This window comes from Equus asinus, chromosome 8 (genome assembly GCF_041296235.1).
Source record: "Equus asinus isolate D_3611 breed Donkey chromosome 8, EquAss-T2T_v2, whole genome shotgun sequence".
NCBI classification, from domain to species: Eukaryota; Metazoa; Chordata; class Mammalia; order Perissodactyla; family Equidae; genus Equus; species Equus asinus.
The window spans coordinates 87,828,678-87,845,009 of record NC_091797.1 but is presented as its reverse complement, the minus strand read 5'-3'; the positions used below and the strand labels follow the sequence as shown (position 1 = coordinate 87,845,009).

General features: G+C 44.5%; 2 protein-coding genes across 20 annotated transcripts in view; one reads left to right on the top strand and one right to left on the bottom strand.

The window, feature by feature from the left end:
- Positions 1 to 4,977, bottom strand: part of ANKRD13A (ankyrin repeat domain 13A) — a 30,448-nt gene extending 25,471 nt beyond the window's left edge. For all 3 annotated transcript variants that reach the window (XM_014867792.3, XM_014867791.3, XM_044775700.2), the window contains exon 1: positions 4,744 to 4,977. In XM_014867792.3, coding sequence (XP_014723278.2) covers positions 4,744 to 4,839 — 96 coding nt within the window. In that variant the 5' untranslated portion in view covers positions 4,840 to 4,977. The remainder of the gene's footprint in view (positions 1 to 4,743) is intronic.
- Positions 4,978 to 7,495: 2,518 nt separating this feature from the next.
- Positions 7,496 to 16,332, top strand: part of GIT2 (GIT ArfGAP 2) — a 47,986-nt gene continuing 39,149 nt past the window's right edge. For 11 of the 17 annotated variants that reach the window (XM_070516249.1, XM_014867768.3, XM_014867766.3 and 8 more), the window contains exons 1-5: positions 7,496 to 7,702; positions 11,575 to 11,708; positions 13,763 to 13,875; positions 14,505 to 14,610; positions 16,146 to 16,232. In XM_070516249.1, coding sequence (XP_070372350.1) covers positions 7,651 to 7,702; positions 11,575 to 11,708; positions 13,763 to 13,875; positions 14,505 to 14,610; positions 16,146 to 16,232 — 492 coding nt within the window. In that variant the 5' untranslated portion in view covers positions 7,496 to 7,650. The remainder of the gene's footprint in view (positions 7,703 to 11,574; positions 11,709 to 13,762; positions 13,876 to 14,504; positions 14,611 to 16,145; positions 16,233 to 16,332) is intronic. The other 6 variants (XM_070516250.1, XM_014867767.3, XM_070516247.1 and 3 more) reach the window with 1 other exon arrangement.

Below are 16,332 nucleotides of genomic sequence, written 5' to 3'. Positions count from 1 at the left end.
GTGGTTGCCTGGGGCTGAAGGGGTTGGGGGGAAATGAGAAGTGACTGCTAAGGGGTATGGAGTTTCTTTTTGGGGTGATGCAAATGTTCTGGAATTTGATAGTGGTGACGGTTGCGCAACTCAGTGAATATACTAAAAGCCACTGAATAATGCACTTTAATGGGTGAACTGTGTAAGTGAATTATATTGCAAGAAAGATGTTTTTAAAAATCACTGTATGTATGTTTTATGTAATACATAAAACTAATCTATCATCTATATACTGTTTGACAAGTTGCTTACTTTCTCTTGAACCTCAGTTTGCTCCCTTGTAAAACGGGAACAATAAAAAACACCTACCTTGCAGAGTTCTTACAAGGGTAAAGGCACAAGGCAACCCCACAGTCAGCACTAGGAGAGTCAGCTCCTATATCATACTCCCACACCACGCAGATTCATATAAGCTGTCACTTTCTTCCTAAAAGGGATTTGTTCCAATTTCATTACAGTTAATAGGGTCTTCAACTAACAGCATTAGTTCAGTGAGCAAAAGCTTTCAGAATTTAACTGGAATTCACTTTTGAACCTGCTCGTTTAAGTTTTTCCTTTAAGTTTCCTCAATTGTGAGCTGTACCAAATTAAAAATATGCACCCCCTTTTAATTATCATAGTGCCCCAGAAGAAGAAAAGGCATGAGATTTCTGCACATCTCCTTCCTATTTGATCATTTAAGACCACCAATTCTTCTTGCTGAAAGCCTTCTTTACCATCGGCTGTCCTCTGGAGGCAGGACAAGGCTGGGCTTTGAGTGCAGGCTGCAGAGCCAGACGACAGGCCCACTTCCAGGTCCCTCACCAGCCTCCATGAATTACTCAACTCTTCTGTAGCTTGGTACCTAGCACAAAGTAAGTGCTTCATAAACCATCACTGTTACCTCTTAGGGGCTTCCAGCAAAAGCCTGTTAACTGGCCCTCCATTCTCTCAACACAGTCAACCACCCTCATTCCTGGGCACTCTCATGCTGCTCTGGTCCTCTGCGGAGGCTCTAGTCTCCAGCTCTTCATCTTGCATGCCCGGCCTGGGCTCATGGCAGGCCTCCAGCCAACAGGCACCGACTTGAATGTGTGCCCAGTGGCCTCACTTGGCCTGCCGCAGGCTGGGGTGAGAACCCCAGGGTGGTTCCCCGTCGGGCTCCCAGCACTGCTGCTGCCTAGGATGTCCTCCTCCTCTTGCCCAGATTATGTGCTTTCACCTGCTGGCTTCCTAACAGGGGGCTGGCCCTAGAGTCAAGCTTCATCTGCCACTCTCCACCCTACTCAGTCCCAGGGTTTTCCCTCCTCTGTCTAAGGTGACCTTTGCATTGTCCCTTTAAGTTTTCATTCATTCCCCCAGCATCGGGAAAAAGGCCAAAGATGTTGAACAGACCTCTCTAGCTAAATGACAAATGACCTAACCATAACATAAATCATTTCAACTGTACCAAACAACTTGAAGGCCCTACTGAATATTAAAGACAGAAGAGCTGATGGGTTAAGAGGCACTTAATATAGTGCTTCTGCTGAGCAAACATGGAAAGCCTGAAACAATCTCATAGTTGGCAAAGCTACACAAACAGCAAACTGCAGTTATTAGCACAACAGTGGGGCTGGGGCTGACTCACACACGCTCCGAGACATGTGCTTATCCTCTTCATCTGGCTAAACTCGATTCTTTCTGTGCTGCTGTTCCGAGAACAAAATGAAATTCGTACAGCTACCAGTGTGCCTGCTTCAAGTCTCGCTCATGTCGTGGGATGGAAGGAATGAAGGAATGGACAGCAGAAACTCACTGGCAAAAAAACGTTAAGTGAAACAGCTGGTTTTATTGCTGGGGAAGACAGGAATTTTTTGCTTTTAATTACGCAACCAATATGTGTTCCTTGTAGAAAAAGTGGATCATATATAAAAGAAGGTCAATACCCAGGATGATTATAATAAGAACAGCAGCAACTATGGCAAATGATATTGGTCCCATTTTCTACGTGTCTGCACTTTCAGATCTGTTCTCTGCTTTATTTTCCACAGTTCTGAAACACAGGCACTTTTACTGAAAGAAGGATAGTGGAAGGGTTCAGGACACAGGATTAGGGCAGAGTCTGAGCCTCTGGGTTCACAGCCTGGTTTGGCCACTGGCTCAGCGTGCAGGTGAGCCTCTCCACCTCCATCTCCTTATCTGTAAAATGATAATCATAATAGCACTTACCCTACAGGACTAGTGTGAGAATTAAATCTAAAATTGCACATATATGGCATTTCAGTACAACGCCTGCAAAACAGCAAGCTTTCAGTGTTACGCTCCCCATTTTTACAGGTGATGAAACAACTCACCAAGCATAAATAACATGCCCAAGCTCACAATTGAATCAGCATTAGTACTGGCCATTAACCTACCTGCTTCCACGTCACAGAAGTAGGCAGCTGTTTCACGATCGACAGAAAATCTCAATAAATAGGAAAGCAGCAAAATATTTCCTGCCGCATATTTTTCTGATACCAATTATCAACTTCTTGACCCTGAACCAGTTACATAATTTGCAGGGCTCAGTGAAAAATGAAAATGCAAAGCCCCGTATTCAAAAAAATAAAGAATTTCAAGACAGTAACAGCAGGGCATTAAACCAAGTGTGAGCCCCTTCTGAGCACAGGTAGCACTCCCTTGAGGCCAACCTCATCTCGAGCCCCTCGATGGCCAAGTTTTCAGGATTGAAATTGGATTACGTGATCATGACAGTCATGCTTCCACGATCAAGATGTTCTTTACGAATTCACTTCAACTACCTCCTCAGAGGGAACAGGTATACTGTGAAATGGTCTACAGCGATAACCAAGGACAAAGTCAAAACCAAATAATCAGCAAGCATGACTATTCTTCCTTCACCTGCTTGACAGTCGAATGCACTAAGCACCAGTTTACTCCAGGAAAATCTGCCGCAAAATTATAATTCTTTAATCACAAATGTCCCTAACGTTTTTTTAAGGTAAGAAGCCCACAGAACTTTCAATGAACACTTTTATCACAGCAGGAAAAAGAGAGAATTCACCTATTTCACATTTTAGATTAGAAACCAAGACTTCGTTCTTTTTTTTATAGAGAAACTGCACTTCATTTAAACTCTTTTCTTCACCTCCAATGAACAGAAAGCCTGCCGTTTTTAAAAATGGGTATTGAAAGAGTGTGTGGCTTGATGACGATGATGAACCTCTGTATTAAAAGGATTTTAGGTCCGAGACTTTCTTTGTACTTTATCACAATATTTCGCAAGAAGCTGGTCAGCTCTGATATTGAGGAAGTGCAGATGCAAAGCCAGCAGACCTAAAAACCAGGGCTGTCTGATGATTTTTCAAGTGTCCAAGCTGACAGCAAAATGATGGAGGATTCCCTCTGAGTCCTGTCTAGTAGCAGAAAGGGAAGTAAACCATCAAGTATACTGGGATGCCTAATGGTGAATCATTTACTCTGGGGGCACGATCTAATTAAGACCATTGACTCGCACAGTAAAAGTTTATTCTGTCTGGGCAGAGGATTTAAATGAAAAAAGAGTGACTTTTGACTTCCAGTGGGTGCTTAACAGATTTAAAAGAAATAGGGCAGGGTGGAAGAACATGTTTAGCAGTAACCATTCACCAAACAGGGTGACGCTGACTTTGCTCAAATCTTGCCAACCGAAAGAAAATCAATGCTCCTTTTCCTCTAAAATTTCTTGACAATTATAACGTCAATTCCAAGCCATTCAAAACCCAGGACTTTAGCACACCGCATAAAATGAAGTCAACAGGAACAATTATACCAAAAAATTACAAATCCTTATCCTAACTACTAAATCTGTTAGCTTATAACTTGAGGCCACCAATAAACTCCCAGAATTGCTGAGATGCCTTTAAAGCAGAGTTTCTCAAGGAAAACACCACTGACATTTTGGGCCACATAATTCTCCGTTGTCGGGGGCTGTCTTGTGCACTGTAGGATGCCAAACAGCATCCCTGGCCTCTACCACTAGATCCCAGAAGCACCTACTCCCCCGACTTGTAACAACCGAAAATGTCTCCATGCATTACCATAGCGGGGCGGGGGTTGCGTCAAAATCACCTCCGACTGAGAACCAGTGCTTTCAAGAGATGGCATTAAGTAAGACGAGGAATCAAAGCGCTTTAGAACAGGAAGGCATTTTAAGGATCTTGGGCACCGGTGATTCTCAAACTTTGGTATGCATCAAGCCTTCCTGAGCCAGAGAGGGAAAATGCCTTGCCCAAGGTCACAGGGCGAGTTAGAACCTGGACTCTAAACCCAACCAAGCCCTTCCTTACAAAATCGGTGGGTAGGGTGAGGGGTGTGCGTTGTCCCATGTCTTTGAGAGAGGCAGTGGCGCCTCACTGGTTAAGACGGTGCACTCTGGAGCCAGCCAGCCAGAGTTAAAAATCCCCATTTGGCATTATTAGTTGGGCGACCTTGCGCAAGACACATAACCTCTGAGAGCCTCAGTTTCCTTCTCTGTCAAATGTAATAATAACAGTACCCACCTCCTGGGATTATTGGAAAGGCAAAGAGAGATCCTGGACAGAAAGCCCTGGCACAGGGCCTGGCACACAGTTAAGCACTCGACACATGTCCGATTAGGACTGTCCCACGGCTGCAGAATTGAGGGTCTCTGCGGGGCCCCAGGGCAGAGGGCTGGAGACGGGCTCAGGGAGGCGAAACGACCCCCGACTCCCCCCGCCCGCGCCTCACCTGGCCCCGCAGCTCCCTCTCCAGCTGCCGGTAGTCGTTGTTCCAGACCAGGAGGTGCAAAGGGAAGTGGCCGCCGGCGTCGCGGGCCGAGGACATGGCGAGGAGGCCGCCGCCGGGCCCTCAGCGCCCGCCGGCCCAGCCTCAGCCCCGGCGGGGTCTCCCGCGCCCGCCCGTCGGGCGGCCGGCGAGAGAGAGAAGAGACGAGCGGGCGAGGGGCGCGGGCCGCGGCCGGGGGGCCTAGCGGGCCGGGGGCCGGGCGCGCGGGAAGTCGGGTGTCGGGGGCCGGGTCGGGGACGCGGTCGGCCGCGCCCACCCCGCGCCCCTCCGCTCTCCGGCCGCGCTGACAGCTCCCGAACCGACTTCTGCGGGCCGAACTGCCCCAAACAGGGAAGTGCGCGGCGCGAACCACCGCACGCCGCGGCGAGGGGGAGGCGAGGCGAGCCACCCGGTGGGGAGTCCGCCCAGTGCCACCCATCTCCGACTCCACAGCGGAAAGCACTGTATAATCGCCCAAACAACTCAGATTTCTCCCTGAGCCCAGGATCTCGACATGGAAAACTCGGGCTGCCCGTTCCCAGCCCCTTTCCCCCTGCTCCAGCAACCGCACGTGGTTCGGTCCACAACTGGGCCTCTTCCATTGGCTCTGCGGTCAGGGGGTGACAACAGACGCCCGGACCAAACCATTCCAGCTACTGACTCCCTTGCAGCCTTTTTGGACCAGGGCAGATGCTTCCACGATTGGTTAGAAGCCATTTTGGAAGTGGGCAACACCAATTTTAAAGGGGGAGTTATGAACTCTGGAGAAGTAGTATTAAATATTTGCATAAGAAGAGGGTAGTTCCTTCTCAAGCTTTCTCAACTTGGGCACCTTTTAAACTGGTTAATTGTTTCTGTGGCGGTTGTCCTGTGCTTTGTAGGATGTTGAACAGCATCCCTAGCTTTTCTAGCCACTGGATGCCAGTAGCACTCCTCAAAAAATGTATCCAGATGTTGCCAAATGTCCGCTAGAGGACAAAAATCACCCCTAGTTGAGAACCACTGTTGTACATGAAGTCTGAACTGGGTTGTGATTCACAGTTACCTGTGGTGGTGGTTTATTCCACATATGAGTGTCATTTATTTTTGAAGCTAGCCATCTGAATTTGGGGCTATGGCTGAAAGGACTAATAGATAATACCCAGACTTGACCAAAGTCTGCAAATATTAAGTTCATTCTTTGGGTTTCAACTAAGACACGATAGCTCCTTGATTTAATGAAGAACCGAATCAACTTAAAGCTACTCACCAGCCTGAGCAGTCTGCACAGCTGTCTGCAACTAGACCACATAGCTGGGCGAAGTTATTTAATGCATCCTGAAAGCACACCCTCTGCCTCCCCTGCTTGTGCACATCCAGCTGTTCAGATGCCTGCGACAACAGCTGTCCAAGAATCCTGGCCTAATCCATTCTCCACACATGTTGGGTCCAGAAGATTTGTGAGTCTGTGAACCAAAACAGGCTGCGGGAGCATCAGGATGGCACCCAGAGGCTCTAACTGGAATGTGTGGGAATTATGTGGTTATTCCCACACCACACATTTATCAGAATGGAGAGATGGAGTGAAGACCAGTGCTTCTGACACCTCTTCCACGACTTCGTATCCTCTCAGAAACCTCGTGCAACTTAATCTTCTGTCTCTTCATTGTCCCATGTTTATTGAATGTCTGTCTTCTTCATTAGTTGCAAAACTCCACAATGGCTGTTACCAGAGTACCTAAAGTCAAAATAGTATGTGGCCCATAATAGGCATCCAATATTTACTGAATGGAGATCAGAGTTGTGTTGACATATAACACACAATAAATATTTCATCAGCATTAGAGTCACATCTCTTCTCTCTTTCACACTGATTAAACTCATCTCATCGTGTTTATCTCACACTATCCTATAAATTAGCTTACCTAGTCTTATTTTTTTAAAGTTGTGATTACACAATAATAGGAATACCAAACACTAATAATAATAGGAGCTACTATTATTGAGGGCTTAATATGGCGCAGGCGCACCACAGTTTTCTGTAAATTATTCCATTTGTCCTTAGCCAGATAGTTTAATATTTAGCTTTGCACATCATATATGAGTTTTGTCGAATATTCTTCTTCCTCTTCCTCTTCTCCTTTTCCTTCTTTATACCTTCAAAAATGTGAAAATCATTCTTAGGTGGCAGGCCATGCTAAAGCAAATCATGGGCTAGAGGTAGATAACACATTGACTTCATTTTGCAGATGAGACTAAAACTGCAGCCTAAAGAAACATCTAACACATTCTTATTTTACTTAATTTTTTGTAGATCTATCTCAGTAGAATGTAAGCTCCATAAGGACAGGAAATTTCGTCTTCTTTGCTCACTGCTGTTTCTCCAATGCCTGGAACAGTGTGTGGAACATAGGAGATGCTCAAGAAATATTTATTGACTAAAGGAATGAATAAATGAATGAACTTGGCCGAAGGTATACTGTGATTTTGCTATTGATTGCCTCAGGAAGGTTGTGGCTGGAGAGTTCTGGACACTAGATTTTGCTGCTTTCCCTAGTATTAACCAGTGCTGGGTACAAAGTGAGGGAGACCTAAATTCAAGAAGATTCAGACGTATGCGGGGCGGTGGGGGGACCGGGGAGGGGGAGGGCGGCGCACAATCTGCCCTCACTCAACATGGCGCCAGGGCAGCGTGCCCTTTCCGGTCACATGACCCGCCCGTCGCCCAAGGGCACCTCCCCGCGCGTGCGCGCTTCGCCGCGGCTGCGAGGCGCTGAGGGGAGAGGCGCCACCGCCAGCGCCGCCGCGGGGACCCGTTAGAGCGGAAGCGCTGCCGCCGCCGCCTTCGCGGTCCCGGGACCCCTGGTTCCTGGCAGGTGGGAGGCGGGAGCCATGTCGAAGCGGCTCCGGAGCAGCGAGGTGTGCGCGGACTGCAGCGGGCCGGGTGAGTGGCACCAGCCGGGCCCGCTCCCTTCAGCTCTCCCGGCCGGGACCCCTGCCCCGGGGCCGCCCCCTCAGGTCGGGCGGGTCCCGGCGGCCGAGCCCAGCACCTCATGCCCGGGGTCGCGACGAGGAGGAGCTGGGGCGGCCTTGGGGCGGGAACCGTCCCGGGCCTGTCAGAGTCGGGCGGGCAGGGGGCCGCCGCCCTCCGGTCCCTCCCGTCCCTCGCATCTCCTCCATCCCGGGCCGGCAGGAGGCGGCCGGGACAGGCCCGCTTCCCCAACAGGAAGGGGCTTGGGCAATCCGCGGGAAGGCCAATTACAGAAGTAAAGTGCGAGCGTCCTCCCGGCTGCGGCCCCCAGAGGCTGCAGGTGTCACCTCCCCTCCCCACAGCCACCCAGACCCCCTTCCCGCGAGGGGGCCCTGCTTGGAGTGGGCGACACCCCCCGCTTCCGTCCCCCAAGACTCTCCAGAGGACCCCCTCGATGACTTCCCCGCTCCTGCCATCCCGGCTCCCGCTCCAGCGGCGAGAATCCCCGGGACGTCGGGGTCTTGCAAACGCCACCAGTGCTTAGGAGGGAGGCAACGCATGTGTCAAGTTTGGGGATATGAACGGCCTGAGTTCAAACTAGATTTTGCCTCTGGGTGACCTTGGCCTGGTGACTTCCTTTGGCCGAGCCTTGATTTCCTCATTTTTCTGATGGGGATAATCGGGAGTACCGCGCTCAGTGGTTAGGAAGATTCAGTGAATATTCTTAAGATCATCTCATCTATGTGTTTTTTTTTTTCTTTTTTCTTTTGAATTGTGTTCTTTAGTGCAGAACGTTTGCAGTCTCTTATAGCTAGAGGTGAATTTCTAAATCATACATTAATTGCAGCTTGCAAAACAAACGCAAAATCGCTGGCAAATAGACACATTTGGGCATTCAGGCAGTATAGGCATGTGGGGGCACTGAAAGGCGGAAACCGTTTTTCCCCTGGGTAATTTCCAGATTTAGGGTTCAGATCCATCTTAGCAGTTGGAACAGAATTGGCAGGTCTCTCTGCTGTTTTCGGAGCTCGGATTTATCTGCTTTGAGTTTGAAATAATTCAAAGGTAAGATGGCTTCCTTGGCACAGTAGCATCCAGTAAACCATCTTAATGAAATCATTGAGGGCTAGCGTTTTTGCAACTGTTCTGAACTTCATCTTGTCATATGAAAGTGGAGACTGCTTTTCAATAGTACTGTGATAACTCAAACCTTATGTGGTTATTTCACGGCCTGTATAGTGTAAGTGGGGTTACCAGTTTCCTTTGAAGATGGGGGAGAGAGGTGGAGGAGTTTAAAAACAGGTGTTTTGTAAACGAGCTTAGTGTGGGTTATACAAATTCCATTGTAGTCTCTCAAAATGTTATTTGTTCCGCTTCCTTATTTTCTATTTTTTTTTTTTTGCCTGTTTTCGGTTGAACTTTCTGTGATGTGTTTGATTCATGAGTCTAGATTCAGACTTCCTCTTGGAATGTGTATTCTTTACTTCTCAATGGATGATGGGGGGCCGAGGAAAACTGTTCCTCCACTGCCCCCCTAAATACTGTCTTGCATTTCTGCAGCATTTTCTGCATTTCAGAACATTTTCTCTTCCATTGTATCGTTTTAGTTGTTGTCTCATATGCCTAATCTACAGAGACTTGAGTCACTTCCTTCCTGTTTTGAATATAATTAGGCTACCTTGAAGTGTTCTGTGAACTCGAGCAGCTAGGAATTTGTACTGCCTTTTCTGCAGAGCCCTAGTGAAAGAGTTACCTTTAGGGTTCCTTTGAGATTCTGGTGAATGCTGAGGCCTTCTCCCCAGAAAATGCACACGCACTTACTCTTTCATGTGGAATTTATGTTAAGATTTCTTAGTGAGGTCACAGACTTTTCTGAAGCTGATTTGTGGTATTCCTGGAGCCCAAGTTGAAAAGCCCTGCATAAAACATTCAGATAAACTGAAAGGGTTTCACCCAACCTCGTTCTTACGAACTCAGTTTTGATTTTACTGTGTTGTTAACATTCTAGTATTCTTTCCATGGGATTCTGATCCGTGATGCTCAAGTGATTAATCAGGAACCTTGCTCAATGTGTATTAAATCCTTATTGTTTTGTTCCTGTTTAATTTCTTCCAAGAATATTGTAAATCCTTTGAATGATATGTGAAAACCGAAGCTATGCTTCAAAACAGTCTTTTTTCTCATTAGGAGTAATACTATACTGCAAAAAGCAGGGTTGTTGTGTATCTTGGTAGGGATCCTTCATCTTGATATTTCCAACCTTTGCTTTTTAGAATAGTATAGTAGTACTGACAGAGTTGTAGTTCATTGAATTATTTTGTTTCCGTTTTGTTGCATGGCATAGACATCTAACCATGATCACATCTTAGTAAATATTGTACTTTTTTTTTTAACAAATCTAGTTCATTTAAAATATATCCTCCTCTGAATTCAACTACCTGAAAACTCCACTGAGATTTTTAGCTAGTGTTCACGTGAAACGTTTGACGTTTTAAGTATTAACAATCAAAAACTTTTTCCAGTGCTCTTGAAAATATCTGACTAATGCTTAGAAAATAATTTGGAAAAGCTATAACAGCTAATATTACTGGGTACTTACTATTTGCAAGGAACTTTATTTACTCTTTATATCCTCACTACCCTGAGATGTGTTGTTATTCCCATTTGATCCATGGCAAGGGCGCTCAGAGAAGTGACTTGCCTGGGATCATTGTGCAAGAAGTGGCAGAGTTGGGGTTCAGACCCTGGACTCCTTGTCTCCAGGGCCAACCCTCTTAACCACCACACTCTCTGACTCCCAGGATTTGTCTTTGAGTGAAATCCCATAGCTTTTCATTATATGGTTGGAAAGAGTTTGCATAAACTGTTAAAAATGGTAGAGATGGTGTACATGCATTTTAGAGATTTTTGTGGACATTGAAGAATTTTAAAATATAACCCTTAGACCAAGCAGCTTGAATAGCACCTATTGTCACCCCATTGTGAGTCTGATGAAATGTAGGTGGTCTGTCTTTATTTGGGGTTTCTGAATAGTTTGTTTACTTACCCAGTGTGAATTATTCTTACTGCTTCTCAAGTGTGAATTATTCCTTGTTTCAAAGGATGTGTAATGAAGCTCTGTGGGACTTCACAGGAAAAAAGTATTGTACATACACTAAAAAATACTGCTCATTTTTATTTTACATCTTCGTCTCTGTGAAGCTGCTGTTGTTACAGCTTCTGTTCTTTCGGATCAGTTGCAAGATTGGACTCAGTAGTTCATTTAAAACAACGAGTGAATAGCAGAATGTTTCCTAGTGGAAGGGGCCAGGTTTCCCAGCCTGTGCTCAGAACCACAGAAGCTGCACAGGTTTCTAGTTCTGTCACTCGCAGCTTTCTGCTAAGCAGGCAGGCTTGTCGACTTGTAGCAGTCTTTTCTCCATTTTCTTCAGATAATGCTATGTGGATTATTCACTGTCACAGTGATATTATCTTGCCATTTGTGGAGATGGATTCGAAATGATTCATCGGTATCCTCTCCATTTGCTTCTCGTGTTGAATGACAGAGCATGCACCTGAGACGGTAGATCACGTTAGGGCCACAGACTGTGGCCCTGAACCAGAAAGGAGATAACTGCTTATTAAAAACTTCAGCTTCTGTTTTCAGTCTCAGTTAATGTTGTACCCAGTCAGCCAAGACAGGTGGTATCATCAGACAAGCTCACCAGCTTGATGTGTTGATTAGTGTACTAAAACAACAAAAATGTCTTGCTTTTCTGGAAAAACCATACCTCAGTCTTTTGCCATCTGTCAGTAAAAGCAACCAACTAGTATCCTTGCCACTGAGATTTCATTCTTCTCTCCAGATCCTTCCTGGGCATCAGTAAATAGGGGAACTTTTATATGTGACGAGTGCTGCAGTGTCCATCGGAGTCTAGGGCGCCACATCTCTCAAGTGAGGCATCTTAAACACACACCATGGCCTCCAACATTGCTTCAGGTAGGATAAGAATTCTTCTTCTCATGGTTTATAATTTAAGTTTTTAGAGCTTATTGTTTTAGCAACTAAAACTTCTCCTACTGTATTTCTTAAATCTTACAAAAAATGTTTGAATTAAAACTGAACAGAGGTGCCATGACCATCAATGCTATATATAGATATAAGCATTGAATTCATCATTTAAGATTTGGTTCCTTGGGGCCGGCCCAGTGGCGTAGCAGTTGAGTTCACACCTTCCGCTTTGGTGGCCCAGGTCCGCCAGTTCGGATCCCAGGTGCGGACGTGGCACTGCTTGTCTAAGCCATGCTGTGGCAGGCATCCCATGTATAAAGTAGAGGAGAATGGGCACGGATGTTAGCTCAGGGCCAGTCTTCCTCAGCAAAAAGAGAAGGATTGGCAGCAGATGTTAGCTCAGGGCTAATCTTCCTCAAAAACAAAAAAAGATTTGGTTCCTTCCCAATTTAAAACTTGTCCCAAAAAATCTTGATTATAGATAGGCATATAGTCATTAAAATTTCTTGGTATCGTTTCAGTGCTGACTTTCTAGAATGTCACCAGAAATTGTTTTTAAACAGTCCATCTTTTCCACATACCATGATGAATGTTTCTGAAAGCTATTGCCTTAGAAACTTTCCATTAATCTACTTATTCCTGAGGACCTGCTAATATTTTTAGAACATTTTTTCTTACTTTGATAGAAGCGTGGACTGGGATTCCTCAGAAATTTCTGAAACATCTGCTTTAAGTTTTCTTAAGTTCTTATTACTAGTTAGATACCAAATTAAGTTAACATGTTTTGACTGATGGCCTAACGCTCTGCTAAGTGTTAAGTGGGCTCTTTGTTTTATTTGGGGTCCAGTGTCATGTCACGTGTACTTCTATTTTGAAATTCTGTTGGAACTCAGAATTAAGCAAGTGTTTCGCCTTCATTTGTCTTGAGTACATGTTTTACTAAATCTATGGCAGCTGCACAGCGTGTCCCTTACACTTGCCTATGCAAACCAAGGAACCAGAACAAGTAGGTCTAGGTCTCTGATGTGACAATATCTCCAGTAATGTGAAAAACAGTTGGGGCCATGTCAGGAGTCATAACTTTTGCTCAGAAATTCTAACAGCTCATTCTCACGTGAAAGTGGGTGTTTACTGCTCTCAGGTGTGTGTTTACAGATTTTATTATAGGATCTGAATAAAGTCCAGAGAGGAGTAGTTTAAAATGCCAGGGTTGACCCTAAAAGAACAATTCACGAAGTATGGCATGTGAACCAATGGTGGTACTCAAGACAGATGTAGGTAATACTCAAATATTTGTTTTAATCGTTGCATTATTTTTAAGTACATAAGAAAACTGTAACTAGCACATCAAACCATAACTGCTAGTAAAAGTTTTTAAAAAATGAATGAATTTAAAGAAAAACATTAAGTGGATAGTCTAGGTGGTACTGGGTTGTTAAGAATCTTGAAAATAGGGGCTGGCCCCATGGCTGAGTGGTTAAGTCCACGTGCTCTGCTTTGGCGGCCCAGGGTTTTGGTGCTTTGGATCCTGGGCATGGACCTATCACCACTCGTCAAGCCATGCTAAGGCAGCGTCCCACACAGCACAACCAGAAGCACCTACAACTAGAATATATGACTATGTACTGGTGGGCTTTGGGGAGAAAGAAAAAAAAAAAGAAGATTGGCAACAGATGTTAGCTCAGGTGCCAATCTTAAAAAAAAAAAAGAATCTTGAAAATAGTATTTGGATTATCAGGCTTGGGAAACACTGCCCTATAGTGTCAGAGTATTCTTCCTTCATAGTCTGTAAGAAAAATATAATCAAACCCGTTTAAGTATTTACCTATCCTAAATCCTATCCTTCTGGTCAAACCTGAATCCTACATACAGATTCATCTTTCTCATTCTAAAATCAGAAAATAATAATGTGCATGATATCCCAGTCAGGCTAGTGTTTGTAGTGGGGCCTTGCTTTCAAGCAAAAATCAATTCAGTCACTTATTCCCACTGAATATTTGTGGACAGAAATTAAAATATGATTTTATACTGCTTGGTTTTAGATGGTTGAAACCTTGTATAATAATGGTGCTAATTCTATATGGGAACATTCTTTGCTGGACCCTGCGTCTATTATGAGCGGAAGACGTAAAGCTAATCCACAGGATAAAGTACAGTGAGTGGAATGTTTATAAATACTTTTATTTCTTCGTAACACGTGGGGCCCACTGAAAGGAGTACAGCTGTTTTTGACCAGCCTCCACAAGGGCAGCACAGGAGGTGGTTACCCCAATTGTGCATTGAGCTTTTTGCCATTAGAAATGCAGAACGAGGTCAGGCACGGGACCGTCTCTTTTGCATGGTTACCCAGCACAAGTCAATGGTTTCTCCAGTTTGAGACTAAGGCTTGGGGGTTGTTGGTGTAATCAGATTTAAGCTTAAGAGCACAAACAAGAGGCAGTCAGATCAGAAATCTAGGTTTGGGGCTCCAGTCTGCCTGATGCCTCACCTACGAGAAGGGATGAAATGCCACTTCCTCACAACGTTGCTCGGTCAATTAAGAAAATTACACAGAGAAGAAAGATGCTATAAAAAGCAGGTTTTCTGCAGTCCCGGCCATTGTAATGACTAATATATGTTTTCAGACTTCAGGGCTTACACACTGCTGAAACTTACTTCAGTATTGTCCATTTTATTCTTGAGTGGGGGATGTGGGTCACTTCCTCTTCTTTTTATAGTCTAAAGAATGGGGAATGTTGTATCTGAACTGCAAGTGAACTGTTTTCTTTTTTGTTTTCGAACCAGTCCTAATAAAGCAGAATTCATCAGAGCCAAGTATCAGATGTTAGCGTTTGTCCATCGCTTGCCCTGCCGGGATGACGATAGTGTGACTGCCAAAGATCTTAGTAAGGTAGGTCACACCTTTTAAAATCCTGAAAACGGCTGGATGAAACAGTATATTGTTTTGTTTGAAAAAAACTTAAAAAAGAAGAAAAGATAAGTGAACAAAAACTCCTTTCTGTACACTAAATAATTAATAACAGGTTTTTTTGCAATTGGTTTCATCTTTAATCTGAATTCAAATGGCAGTCATTCATGTTAGTGGAGGTGCAGGGGCGAAGAGGAAAAATAAGTATCTAGAAAACTACTTGTGTTTTTCAGATATGGTTTTAAAATGATATTTCTGTAAGTTTTTTAACTTTGAAATAGGAATCATCTCAGAGTTTGTTTCTAGAAGGGACTAGAAAGTTTGTGGGACTTCGTCAGGTTTCTAGGTTGCATGCTGAGTAGGATCTTCAGGAAGCAGGGTGTGACTCAAAGCTGTAGTCCACAGGATGGTTTATTATACTTGTAAAATGAGTAGCTGGTTTACTTTATGTGGGCCTTTGCATGTTTTTGAGAGATGCCATGAGAAATACACATCTTTATCTTCAAAGCACTGCTTTTTGCAAAGGCTCACACAGAGCATGAGCACTCACAATTCAGAATTTTAAACTGCATAGAAATGTATGTAATTGTTAGTAAGACTTAGTTTACATTTTTTACCATAATTTTTAAAAATAAAATAAGTTAACTTAAAAAAAGAAGACTCGGATGCAGATGTTAGAGTAGACTTCTCCATTCCTGTGATAAACGTTACTGTGTTTTGGACAAGTCTCGGTTAGACCTGGAGGAAGGCAGCTTATCTTCTGAATGTATAAGAACTTTTCTGCAATAGTACAGAATTTGGTCTACCACAGGCCTATCCCACACCCTGAAAGACTCTGTTAAAGCGTTGTATGCAAGGCCAAGAATAGTGTTGTGGACAGGGTGTGGTATCAGGCAGAATCCTGTAGTTTACATAGTGTATCATATGAAGCCCTAAAGCCCTGGGTTCAATAACAACAACAACAAATAATAACAGTAATTATAATAATAATAGCAGCTGTGTTCTTTGAGTGTTTCCTATGTACCAGGCTCTGTGCTGAGCACTTTGTTATATCCTTGTCTGCTTCCAGTAACCCTGTGAATAGGTGGCGTTATCACCACCATTTTAGAGATGAGGAAATTGAAGTTCAGATTGCTTAAAGAACTTCCTCAAGGGCATACAGCTTAAGAGGTATATGGTTGGAAATTGAGGTCTGTCAGACTTCAGAGCCATACTTGACCACCTCTTCATACTGCCTCTCACTCAGGGTCTGGTTGTGCCACTTAGACAGGTCGTGCGTTTGGGCAGGTCAGCCTTCCTAGCCCTAGTTTTCTTATCAGTAAAATGGGCCTGGCCCCGCCTTAGAGCTCAGGGGTGGTTGTGAGCAGCAAGGGAAAGACTGCTCCATCCACCTTACCGAGCCGGGTACGGGTTACATGTTACTGACGTAGCGGAGATTAGGATGGTCTGCCAGCTGCTCTAGGACATCACCCTTTACACCTTTCACAAATAGTCTTTTTTGTTTGTATGTTTTTCAGCAACTCCATTCAAGCGTGAGAACAGGGAACCTTGAAACCTGTTTAAGGCTGTTATCTTTAGGAGCACAAGCCAACTTCTTTCACCCTGTAAGAAGGCATGAATTGATTCACATATTAAATTGAAACTAAGTGGGTTGTATTCGTGCAGCCTTTAGTTTATTTAATTTGCTTTTCTGTCTACTTTTTA